The sequence below is a fragment of the Vicia villosa genome, linkage group LG3 (genome assembly GCF_029867415.1).
Source record: "Vicia villosa cultivar HV-30 ecotype Madison, WI linkage group LG3, Vvil1.0, whole genome shotgun sequence".
In the NCBI taxonomy this organism is placed as follows: Eukaryota; Viridiplantae; Streptophyta; class Magnoliopsida; order Fabales; family Fabaceae; genus Vicia; species Vicia villosa.
In genome coordinates, this window is record NC_081182.1 from 24,434,805 (window position 1) to 24,448,206 (window position 13,402).

A 13,402-nucleotide genomic window follows, 5' to 3' on the forward strand; every position below is an offset into this window, starting at 1 on the left:
TTCAGGGAAGAGAAGAAGAAAGATTACAAAGCTCTCTTCTTGATACACTCTTGCGTCGATGGTGATAACTTCGAAAAGGTCGGTGATTGCGAGTCCGCGAGGCAAGCTTGGTTAATTCTTGAGAAAGCATATGCTGGGGCTGCGAAGGCGAAGGTCGTGAGGTTACAAACTCACAAGAGGCAATTCGAGTTAACGCAAATGGAAGAGAAGGAAACGATCAACGATTATGTGACGCGCATTACGCGCTTAGTGAATCAAATCAAGTCGTGTGGGGAAACGATCTTAGAGCAGAATGTTGTGTCAAAAATCTTACGTTCGTTGACGTCAAGATTCGACAACATTGTGGTTGCTATTGAAGAGTCGAAGGACCTTACGTCGCTGAGCAAGGATGAGCTTCAAAGTTCCCTAGAAGCACATGAACAAAGAATGGACGAGAGAGGAAGCGATAAAGCAAAGGCGGAATTAGCTTTGCAAGCTCGTTTCAATGAAAGGAGTAAAGGTTCGAAAGGGAAATGGCCTTCGAAAGGGAAGCAAGGCGATGGTGAACCTAAACATTCGAAGGGACAAAAGGGTGAGAGCAGCAGCTCAAACGGTTATGGTGATCGAAGCAACGCGAGAGGTGGAAAACCAAGAGACATGAGCAAGGTACAATGCTGGAAATGCAGGAAACTTGGGCATTTTCAAGCAAAGTGTGGTGCTAAACAGCTTGAAACTAAAGGGGATGAAGCCAAGGTTGCTAGGCAAGAGGTGGATGATGAAGCCACACTCTTAATGATGATTACCGATGAGTGCGAAGGCATGACAGAGGTGCTGGACAGCAGCTGCAAGTCACGGGACAGCAGCTGCAGCAGTGCAGAAAAAGCGACAGTTTTGAGTTCGGAAAAAAATGTGATGATTTCGGTTCGTGATGGAACTCAAGGCAAAGAGGAGTGGTACTTAGACTCCGGATGTTCAACGCATATGACGGGAAGAAGAGATTGGTTTGTGCAAATCAATCAAGTGGCGAAAAACAAAGTAAAGTTTGCGGACGATTCCACTCTCATGGCCGAAGGTGTCGGTGATGTGTTGATCGAGAAAAAGGATGGTGGACATTCTATGATCAAGGATGTGCTATATATTCCAGGTATTAAGTGTAATCTTTTGAGTATTGGTCAATTGCTCGAAAAAGGTTACAATATACGGTTGGAAGATAAGATCTTGCGAGTTGTTGATGCTAGTGGAGTGTTGATCCTAAAGGCTCCCATGGCTACCAATAGGACTTTCAAAGTGGAGCTGAAAGTATTGGAGCATAGGTGCTTAGCTACAGCTGCAAGTAGAGAGGAGTGGTTATGGCATTATCGTCTCGGTCACTTGAATTTTCGTGATCTCAAAGCGTTGCAACAAGAGGGTATGGTTACCGGGCTGCCACACATTAACGTTCCAGCTGAGTTGTGTGAGGAATGTGTGAAAGGAAAACAACACAAAGGAAGTTTTAGCAAGGATGCGGGTCATAGGACCAATGCACACCTTGAGGTGGTGTATTCCGATGTTTGTGGACCTATGCAAGTGGACACATTTGGTGGCAATCGATATTTTGTCACGTTCATTGACGATTTTAGTAGAAAGTTGTGGACTTACGTCATCAAGAGAAAGGATGAGGTGTTTGATGTATTCAAAAGGTTTAAGTCCATGGCGGAGAGGCAATGCGGTCGCAAGTTGAAAGTTCTCAAAACGGACGGTGGAGGTGAGTATACCTCGGTTGCGTTTGGGAAGTATTGTGATGATGAGGGTATAGTGTGTGAGGTTGTGCCACCCTATACGCCGCAGCAAAATGGTATTGCCGAGAGGAAAAATCGTTCAATTATGAACATGGTTCGAAGCATGTTAAGCGGTAAAAGTCTACCGAAGGAACTATGGGGAGAAGCGGTCTCTACAGCCACATACTTATTGAATCGTTGTCCTACAAAGAAGCTTGAAAAGCTTACACCGGAAGAGGCTTGGTGTGGATTCAAACCGAATCTAAGTCATTTGCGTGTATTCGGTTCGGTGGCTTATAAACATGTGCCGGGACAATTGAGAAAGAAGTTGGACGATAAAGGAGAAGAGACGATATTCGTTGGATATCACTCTACAGGCGGTTACAAACTGTTCGATGCGAGAAATCGGAAGATTCAAATTAGTCGAGATGTTATTTTTGAAGAAAATAACAGCAGCAGTCTCAGCGTAACCGGTTACGGCCAGCCAGTACAAACTGGCGTAACCGGTTACGGACAGGAAAAACAGAGTCAGAATTCTGCAGGGAACAGCGTAACCGGTTACGGTCAGCCAGTACATACAGGCGTAACCGGTTACGAGCAGAACAGAATCCCAACTGCTGTATTTTTTGATGATCCAGTCAGTCCCGAAACAGTTCCGCAGCCTCCGAATGATGTTCAAACTGAAGGACACCGTAGAAGATCAACAAGGCAAAGAGTGTTGCCTTCTAGACTCCAAGAATGTGAGAGATTCCAAGATAACGAAGTTAATAATGAAGGTGATTTCGTTCATTTTGCGCTTATGGCCGAATCCGAACCGGTGAATACGGAGGAGGCTCTAAGGGATCCAAAATGGATTTGTGCAATGAAAGAGGAGCTGGAATCAATCGAGAAAAACGGTACTTGGGAGTTAGTTGATCTACCTCATGGTAAGAAGCCAATTGGTGTCCGTTGGGTCTTTAAAGTGAAAGCAAATCCGAAGGGCGAGATAATCAAGTATAAGGCTCGATTAGTAGCGAAAGGGTTTTTGCAACGTGAAGGAATAGACTTTGAGGAGGTGTTTGCTCCTGTGGCTAGGCTTGAGACCATCCGATTGGTTGTTGGTATTGCAAACAACAACAATTGGAGCGTTTATCAAATGGACGTCAAATCTGCGTTTTTGAACGGTCCACTTGATGAGGAAGTTTATGTTGGACAGCCCCCTGGTTTTGAAGTAAAGAATCAAGAGATGAGATACTACAAGTTGCATAAAGCCTTGTATGGTTTGAAACAAGCTCCAAGAGCTTGGAACAAACGCATAGATGGCTTCCTTGTTGACATTGACTTCAAGCGGTGTGTGTCCGAACATGGTGTATATGTGAGATCAAATGCTAAGGATGGAGTGATAATCCTTTGCTTATATGTGGACGATCTCTTGATTACCGGCAGCTGTGAGGAGAGTATTTCAAGGTTCAAGAAGGAACTCATGAGCGAGTTTGAGATGACGGACCTTGGAATCATGAAATACTTCCTTGGCATAGAGTTCCAAAGGTCAAAAACGGGACTGCTCATGCACCAAAGGAGGTATGCACTTGAGATCTTGAAGAGGTGTGAAATGGAACATTGCAATGTTGCCATTACACCATGTGAAGCAAGGCTACAGCTGTCCAAAAGTGAGGATGAGCAAGATGTTGATCCAACTCAATATCGAAGATTGATTGGATCATTGCGGTATTTGTGCAATACGCGACCGGACTTGGCATTTAGTGTCGGTATTGCGAGTAGATTCATGGAGAGACCAAAGGTATCTCATATGGCAGCTGTCAAGAGGATCCTTAGATATATTAAAGGGACTCTTAGTTGTGGAATTCTCTTTCCGGCATCGGATACGAGCCGAAAGTGTGATTTACTTGGTTTCACCGATTCCAATTGGTGTGGTGATAAGGATGATAGAAAGTCAACAGCTGGATACATCTTTATGCTAGGTAGAACTCCAATCTCTTGGTGTTCGAAAAAGGAACCGGTGGTAGCACTCTCATCTTGTGAGGCCGAGTATATTGCGGCATCGTTGTGTGCTTGCCAAGCCATGTGGCTTATGAATCTATTGAAGGAGCTTAATAGTAGTGAGGGTGAGGCTATTACTCTCCTTGTCGACAATGTCTCCGCGATCAACCTTGCGAAGAATCCAATTGCACATGGAAGAAGCAAGCACATAGAGATGCGGTTTCATTACTTGAGGGAGTTAGTGAGCGATGGAAAGTTACGATTGGGGTATTGTCGAAGCGAAGATCAAGTAGCTGACTTATTGACCAAGGGTGTGACCAATGAGGTGTTCAAGAAGCTGAGAAGGAAGCTGAGCATGGTGGACTTGGACCAACTGAAGTGAGGTGGTGTGTTGAAACTGCTGTTTTTAGCACTTCAGTTGGCGTAACCGGTTACGCCTGTTACCGTAACCGGTTACGAACCCGTAAAACAGATTTACTGTAGATGTTGCGTTTGCGTAACCGGTTACGCTGTTTGCCGTAACCGGTTACACTGAAGCCTAACTGTTTTTCTGTTTGTTTTAGGGTGCTTTAAATCATTCCAATCATTTTGTAACTTGTACTATATAAGGAGCTCACTACTCCTATGTTGTGGTTAATGCCAATTCACTATCTCACCCTCAATTACTCTCTCTCTATTATTTCTCTTCATTCTTTAATCTTCATCTTCTTCAATTGATCATTTTCCCCATTAAAGAAACCTTAATTTGATTTGTATGTTCCAACATATCCAACCAAAGAGAACTTATTAAATAAATAAAACTTAAGGAAAAGAAACTTTACAATTAGACAAACATAAACAAATGCGATTAATACATTACTGCGTAGTACTAGTGCTTAATTAAAAATTATGATTTGTGATTAAAAAATCATGTAATCACACGTCCTAAGCTAAAAGTACTCCAGAATTAGATACGTTAATCACATGCAAATCTAAATAGCAGCCATAGCCGAACAAGGATTCACCATCATAAACTCTTCCCAAAAACCATACAAAATCGTTGGCAGATAGATCAGTTTGCAAATTTACATTACGCACATGATTAAAACGAACAAAAATTTATTTACAGCAGAGAACAGAAAATGAAAAGTGAAAAAGAAGCAAAGAAATCAACATCACAAAAGAAAAGAAAATAAAATTAACAAGAGGGAACGACGCCGTATCCACAAGTAGAATCAACGGCACCGGTACGCTTCGCAAACCTCCCTTTGATCCTTGGCCTAGTTTCCGCATAAGCTTTACGAGAAGCGTAACGAATCGTCTTCTCGAACCTTCGATTCTTCCTCTTCTCCCTATACCTCATTACCTTCGCTTCCCGATCCGCCGCCACCGCCTTGACGTATCCACCGTTCGATATCTCCGATACAACGTCTCCGTCGGGAACAACTCCGACCTCCATCGACGATGACACCACCTGATTATTCACAATAGAAACACAACAAGTAAATCACCTATTGAATATTTCTAAATTTCTAAATAAAACTATTGTTCAGAATATCAGATCTGAGATCTCTTACACTGTGACTAATCTGCGACTGTGACGGCGTAGGTGTCTCTACCTCCGTATGTGACTGCACGTTGTTGTTTTTGAACGCATAAGCAAAAAGATCGAAGTTACCGTGATCAGGAACTACACCGTCGACGTTTTTATGTTCGATAACACCGTAATCGAGATCCATAAACGGAATAGCTTCGGAATCTGAGAATATATAAGGAGATGAGTTTAGATCCGCCTTAGGATCGGTTATCAACCACGAAGCAGCTTCGGCTTCATCGTTAACAGAATCATCGTAGTGCTTGTTATTGTGAAGCGGTTTCTCGGATTGAGAAATGGTGGATTCGAAGAGAGGAGTAATAGGAAGACGCTCGTGGCGAGCGGCGAGGGGGTTAGCAGAGTGGATGTCACGGTCGCAGGAGATGCAGAGAGCGGCGGCATCGGCTTTGCACGTGACGTGTGCAGGTGCTTGCTCGCAGACTTCGCAGAGAGTGACGCGAGGGTGGCGGGAGGCGAGTTTGTTGGCGGCGTGAACTTTGGAGTCACAGGCGGCGCAGAGGAAGGCGGAGTCAGGGCGGCAGTAGAGAGTCGCGGTGGCGGATTGGCATGAGTCGCAGAGTTTGGAAGACATTTTTGGAAGAGTTTTTTGGTTGTTGGAAAGAAGAAGTGTTGTTAATGTGTAAAGGGTAAGATGTTTACTTGTTTGAGTTCAATTCAAATCTAGCTGGTGTGGTGGGACCGGGAGATCTAGGTGATGGCGAATTGGAAGTTGACACGTGGATTAGGATTAGCTAAAGTGAAATGAATTTTGAATTGAATTGAAGTGGAGAAGGGTTGAAGGTTGCAAAGCCGTGAGGGGGACGAACGCTTTTTGGACCGGACCGGACCGAACCGAATCAAACCGTTCGGTGGCATGTTCCAATTCCAACGTAATGTCTTTTTCTAGCTGGACCCCGCGCCTCATAGCTTAAACTAGGCCTTCTTACAGTCTGACACGGACACTTTATTGTCCTGCATGTAATTTTCTCTTTTACGCTTTTCGTCTTTTTCTCTATTTCATTTGGATAAGTGTTACTAGTAACTTGCGTAGAAAGAGCTAAAATTGTTTTTTATTGAAAAAATTTATTCCGAAATATTATAAAAATTATTTTTATAAAATTTTATTAATTTCATCTTTTATTACAAGTCTTTTTTGTTTTTTTTTTAAAAATATTACAAGTCATTTTAATACTTTCATACATACTAAGATATCTAGTTAAAATATAGTTAATTTTGTAGTAGAAAAATCTTGTTTTCAACTTTAATAAAAATTGAGGTATTTGTAAATATTTTGAAGTTCAAACTAGTAAGAAATTTATGCTGCCGCACGGGTAATTTTCATTTGCTATTGTACAAAAAAGAGACATGTAAGAAGTTAGGAAAAACAATGATTTCATAATTATTTTGAATGGAATGATAAAAAAGGTTTAGTAAGAAGATATATCTTTCATATGTGGAACACTTCTTTGAATACAACATTAGTGGTGGTAGTCATTAGTTCTCTATCTTTGTCATGAATAATAATCTTCAATCCCTTTTTGGATTTAACTCTAGAGATAGCCACATATAATTAACCATGACTAAAAACTTCTTTTGGCTAATACAAACCAACATTGTCCAGAGATTGCCCTTGAGACTTGTTAATTGTCATGGCAAATGAAACCATAATTGGGAATTGGCGTCTCACCAATTTGAATGGTCATGGTGATCGTGAGGGGGACAAAGACATTCTTGGAATATAAATGATGTTACCAACATTTTTTCCAGAAATGATCTTAGCTTCAATGACATGACCTGAAAGCCTGGTTACAGTGAGTCGTGTACCATTGCACAAGCCTTCAGACTCATCTAGATTGCGCATCATTATTGTGGCCCCAACTTTTAACCTGATTGAATGATTAGGCAATCCAGAAGTTTTAAGAACATTTAGGAACTTCGGTGTGACATGCTCATATGCATCAAAGTTAGTAGCATCCGATTTATCTATAGAATCACTACTAAAGTATTCTCTCTCTTCTCCTACAACAATTAAAAAATATAAATATTTAATAAGTAACAACCATCACCCTTTATTTAATATTAACGTAAATAAGTAGGAATAAGTCCAAGCTGAATACCTAGAAGAAGGTTTGTGATATATTGGTTGATATCATCCACTACTTCTACTGTTGAAGCTAAGATTGCACCACTTTGAAGATAGTTGGAATCAAGATAGTTATGAATGAGAGGATCGTTGTCATGATTATGTTCCAAATGTTGTATTAATAGAAATACTATTGGGGATATTTTAACTTTTAATTCAAGTTTAATGTTTTTAAAATGTTTATGGGTAAGATCGAAAGTCGTCCATACTTAAGATTGAACTTGATTAGTTTTTAACCAAACAAAAAGGGCGAAAGCAGTTTGTTCAGTTAATTAGAAATCTTTAACATATTTTTAGAAAACGATTTTAAAACTATTTTTGGACGCGTTTATGGGTTTGAAATTTGATTCTTGGCCTAGAGCCAAGAATCTCTTTAAGTTTATCTTTCCAAGTTAAAATCACTTTTCTTCTAAGACACGTAACTAATTTCTTAAAAATAGGTTTACTACTTTAAGGTTTGAGGCACCTTTTATAAGTGACAATAAAAGGATAGAATTAAAGAGTAAACTCGGTTCTTAGTACGCGAAAGTGACAAGTTCCCGTTAAATTGTTCCTTCCTATAAGTAGAAAATATTGCCCCATAAGTAGTTCTACCGACATACAACAGGAACACTGTCTGATTTACGTGAATTACATTCGAACCCGTTGTTTTTATCTGCTATTTGCTTTATTCTTTTATTTTTTTGCACTGCACACATCTCAACTGTTTTCATCCGCCTTAGATAAGCACCTTAGCAATATAGTTGATAGATTGACGATTGGTCTCTGTGGTTTGATAATCTTTTGTATTACTTCGATAGGCTGTGCACTTGCAGTTTTATTTTAGACTCTTTATACAGACCCATCATTCTCTCTGCTCATAAACTGTGAATGTTCTTTTCAAATGCAATGTTTAAATTATTACAATAATATGGGTTACTCCCTATTTATAGTTGAGCTTGTTTTTCTCTAAGCAAAGCGCAAAATACCTAATTCTCTTAACTATAAAACTATGCCTAAGTCGAAATCATGTCGAGACAACTCCTTCGATAATTCGACACACAAATTCGACACAAACATAATAGGCTATTTCGACACGACTTTGTTTCTGTCGAACAACATGCTTCGACACATTTACAATCTCAACATAAACTATGACTAAATTTTATAATTTTTAAAATTTTCAAAATTTTTAGTTTTTAGAATTTTTTTTAAAATACCTTTTAAAAATACTAAACATTTAAATTGTGGTAATATTTTGCAACTTTCATATTATTTTTTGGAAAATTTATTTTTTTTAAATGCAGAATAATTAATCCTTAAAATTTTCAGCCAACGAGCGAAATGTTATTGCTTGGGCATTGGTTGGTAAAAAGATAAATTTAAATTTTAGGAGAATTGTAAGGGTGTGTGGTACAGATTAGAGGGGTGGGAGGAAGATGACTCTCATTTGGAACATAGTGGACTCATGTCCCAGGCCCAAGCATTTCAACATACAAGGTTATTTAAACCACTTTTATATTTTTTCTTTACATTACTATACTAGTCAGAGACTCGTGCTGTCGCCCAGGTGCATTAATTATTGTGTAGTATTTTTTGAACATACGAAAATGTGAAGTAAAGAAGTTTGACTAAATTGCATATATAAAATGGATAGTATCCCATTAAAAAAAGTTTTACTAATAAGATAGTAGTAGAAAAATTAAGTTCTAAGTTAAAATAATGATCCATAAAAAAAATTTAAGATAGGTCAAGAACACAATGACAAAATAAGGCCAAGTATTGAATTAAATAATTGACAGCAAACTTAAAAAATGATGTATTTCTCCATGTGAATTGTAAAAAAAAAATTGTGACATGTAAAAGAATTTAACATTTAAAAATAAGAATTTTGTCTTCAAATATAGTTAATAATTTGATAGTGACCCGTAAGATAAAAAGTTAGTTGTGTGAATGACTATATAGTACTATTCAATTTGATAAAATAGATTTTTAATTTTATTGAAGTAAAAAATAGATTAATTAATATTTTAGTGATAATAAACAAATAGAATAGATTAAATATATCTTAAAGTAATTTTTAGGACATATTTAACTTAGTATTTTTTTAAGAGTGATACATTTGTATATTTTTTAAGAGAAAATATAGAAAAAAAAAGATAAAGAGTGATACAATGTTAATTCATTTGTGTATTTTTTAAGAGTTATACAATGACAAAATATAAATTAAAAAAAAAGAAGAAGATATTAAGAGAAAATAAGAAGTTACATACAGTGAGATAGTAATGCCAAACCTAATCGATAAGGATAGCAATGCCACTTGTATTTAAACTTCATATTAGTCAGACTTCCATATACATGATATAAATCAAAACATTAAATGTAGAATTATACTAATCACGAAAAATAAAATCTCAATATGATCAAACTAAATTCATGGGTATGTTTCAACTTTCCCTTGGTTTGATTACTTGAAGATTCAAAATACCAGAGTATACACATTCCCGAAAAAAATAGTCAAACAAAATGTTTATGTATTTTTTAGAAGAAAAAAAATGTAAACACAACAAAATCCTAATAATTTTACTGCAGATTTAAACCAGTTCCAACAAAATTTGAAAATCAATCAAAGAGCAACTTTTATCTCTATTAAATATTGTCTCTAATTCATAAAATATACAATCAATGTGTAATTAGTGTATAATTATTGTCCTGTCATATAAATATAAAGGGACAATCAATATTCCAAGTGTATACAAAGACAACATATTTAACACAAAATCAAACTCTTTTGTTACTCCCCTTTCTTAATTATACTAGAGGCAGAGTATTTTCTGAAATTACAATAATGCATGTGAGCCAACCAGAACAGAATTCTAAGTTCTCCCAACTTTGAACCCACCAATCAGCCCTGTAACAAATTACCAAAACCTCACCAGCACCAAAATCAATTAAATCCAAGCTACTTACACAACACCAAAGAAACATCTAACAATCAAACCGCTACGATTTCCATTTTGAAAGACACATAGGCACAACTCTAACCGCTACAGAACAGCTCCTCGTTCTGACCTATCTATATATTCCAAATGCAAGCAAACCAAATAGTTTTTAAATTGAGTAAAATTTTCCTGAGCCGAATTATGCAATACAGCAAACACAATCCTTTCAAAATGCCATCAATCTTGTTCTCTTCAATATCTGATGAACCGGTAACAATACATATGAAGAATGCAAAATAAGAGTGACAAAAAAGAACTAATACAAAGACAAACAACTGTAGGAGAAAAAGTGAAGAAGAATCGCACACAGGGATAATCAAGTCTTCTATATTGCATAGAGTTGAGTTCACTCACCATCTCTTTCATTATACAGTGATGCAAAAGAATATGTGTCTTCGTCACTGTTATAACCAATATAATCTATACTGTCATATTCAAATGCATCTTGAGAGGATAGGTCATCATAATTATTGTCCAAAGTTTCTTTTGAAAACCTATGTTAGTATTGAACAAAAAACATATCAAACAACCAAAAGAGAAGACAAACAACATAAAAACACAATAAAAAGATCACAAGCACCGAATAAACTTGTCAGTACATGTCATGTTTTTGTAAAGCCAAAGTTGAAGGGGTTCATTGAAAGTGTACACAAAAAACTACATAAAAATTACAAAAATTAAAAGTCCTCCTGGTTTCACTAACCCCAGTGCACCTTACTTTTACAACACCATTATCCCCTGTGATGCTTTTACAACACCATTATCCCGTGTGATGCTTTTCTTTGTAAGTCTCAACTTTTTCATTTTAGTTTTATTTCTATGACAACTCTTTGACAATTTTAACTCTCGGCAAAGAAGAAAAAGAGGTGTTTTTCCATCTTAATATAAAATACAAAGTCAGACAAAACCAACAGTGTATCAACTATCAAGAAAGTAAAACATATACAAACATACACATAAATATATACCTTCACTACAACTGATGGACGCTAATTCTTGAGACTGTTAAGTTGAAAAAGGATTTCACTTCTGCCAGATCCTGTGGACAGAAGAAGAAACACTCTGGATCCTTGTTTCATATCACTGCAAGTAGCTATATTTAAGAAAATATTAAAATTTATCAATATCACTCATGCCAATACACCAAAAAACCAATAAAATCAATAAATTTCAAATATCACAATGCAAATCAAAACATGTCTCACTCCATCCTCTACATAATAGTATGATGGATGCATAATACATAAACTGCTCATTTTTTTGTTTTCTTTTGTGATGCTTGCATTTTATATACCTTAGCTACAATTACTTTGATTAAAGTTAATATTCTCCATATTTATAACATTTTATCAATATAAGAAAAAAATGTTAAAATAAAATACAATAGCATGGAGGATAAAATGTAATGACTATTTTCGGTAGTTTATTTTATCAGAACCCAAGAAATAATCAAGGGTGAGAGGGCAAAAAACAAATTAATAATTGGTAAATTTTACATAATAGTTCTCTTCCACAAAACTATAATAAAAAATAGAACAGTAAAACACCCTAAAGCTTTCTAAGAAATTTTATATGCCTATTTCTTGAATAACCACTTCAGAAAGGATGCAATCATCAAAGCTTTACCTTTAAAGCCTTCCTTTCTTTTTCTTTTTGCTGAAGCTGAACGAAAATATGACCCATAGAACTTGTGTTTCTATGAAATAACACCTCCCAATCCATAGTGATACGAATAAGATTAACCTACATGCATATAAACTTTAGAGGAAATGAAAATGCTAAAAACTTTACAACTAAAACCATCAAGAAATGAGGATGGTGATATTATCATATATCATGAAGTTAAAACGTGTGAAAGAAAAATCAAAGACAACTAACAACTTTACCTTCTGAACAACATGAATACCCAACTAAATCTCAGATCTGGTGAATATACATGTCAAATTGCATCATCAATCGCTTCTCTCTCTTTAAAACTCACACCTCAAAAATCATAGATCCAAAATATTGGGCAACTATGAGACACATTTAAGAACACAACTCATTAACAACAACATATATCAAACCAAATCCATAAAACGAAATAGGAAGGAAAAGAAGTGAAAAAAAACGCAAACCAACCACCGTACATTTGTCCGACCGTCGCTCGTACCACTGAACTGATTATGGCTTCCACTCTACGAATCCGACCATCAAACTCGCTGCTGCAACCCTCCATGAAAAACGCACAGGTAGATGAGAAAGAGGGAGAAATGAAAGAGAGATTATGAGTTTTCAAGGCAATGTTTTGATATTACGAAGAAAGATTTCTGAAAAAGTAAAGGAGATGGGAATTTGTGATTTTTGGGTTTACGACGGCGGGATGGGAATTTGTGACTTTTTTTGTTCACATTTTTAGGGTTTGAGAAGAGGGAAGAGAGAAGAGGGAAGGAGAGAAAGAGAGAGACGAGAGAAAAAGAGATGGAGAAAATAGTGTAATTGCCAAGTGTCAGACAGTACAATCTTTGCTAGTACAAAAATTGCTTAAAGTGACCAATGAGCAAACTACGTTTGGCATGTGTTGTAGTTGATTTTGTTAATTACGTGTTTAACCTTTTGCAAGTGTAAAGAATTTATTTTGGAAGGGCAATATGGACAGTTTGGTCAATACTTTAGTATTGGGTAGATAGTTGATTACGCATAGTAGAAAATTCATTGAGTGATAATGGTATGCAGATGGATTAATCGTTGAAGAGTACACTTATTATGCAGTATTCTAGTTTTTTTAATATTTTTTTCCACTAATGTAATTGATTAAAATCAAAATTTAAGAAAATTAATTTCATCGTCTTTTTGCTGAATCTAAGCATTCACCTTTAGACCAACTCCTAAAGTTGAAGTATTCCACTTATTACATTGTAACTTGAAAGTCCACTAATGAATTAAATATATCACATTGATAAAAAAATATGGAGGAAGTTGTTCGAGATTTAATTATGTTGAGAAGTAG

At 36.6% G+C, this 13,402-nt stretch overlaps 1 protein-coding gene and 1 long non-coding RNA gene across 5 annotated transcripts; both read right to left on the minus strand.

The window, feature by feature from the left end:
• Positions 1–4,730: 4,730 nt before the first annotated feature.
• LOC131660683 (zinc finger protein CONSTANS-LIKE 4-like) lies at positions 4,731–5,941 on the minus strand. Its single transcript, XM_058929972.1, has 2 exons — positions 5,273–5,941; positions 4,731–5,169 (listed from the first exon to the last, which is right to left on the minus strand). Exons 1-2 carry the CDS (start codon positions 5,879–5,881, stop codon positions 4,894–4,896), a joined length of 885 nt encoding a protein of 294 aa, XP_058785955.1. The 5' UTR covers positions 5,882–5,941; the 3' UTR covers positions 4,731–4,893.
• Positions 5,942–10,101: 4,160 nt separating this feature from the next.
• On the minus strand, positions 10,102–12,899 carry LOC131660685 (uncharacterized). Of its 4 annotated transcripts, XR_009301015.1 has the most exons (5): positions 12,300–12,899; positions 12,040–12,156; positions 11,382–11,506; positions 10,768–10,907; positions 10,102–10,612 (listed from the first exon to the last, which is right to left on the minus strand). It is a non-coding gene; the product is annotated as an uncharacterized LOC131660685 (long non-coding RNA). The 4 variants fall into 4 exon arrangements; XR_009301014.1 differs by having other exon boundaries at positions 10,102–11,506; positions 12,300–12,428; positions 12,543–12,899; XR_009301013.1 differs by having other exon boundaries at positions 10,102–10,907.
• Between the last annotated feature and the right edge of the window lie 503 nt (positions 12,900–13,402).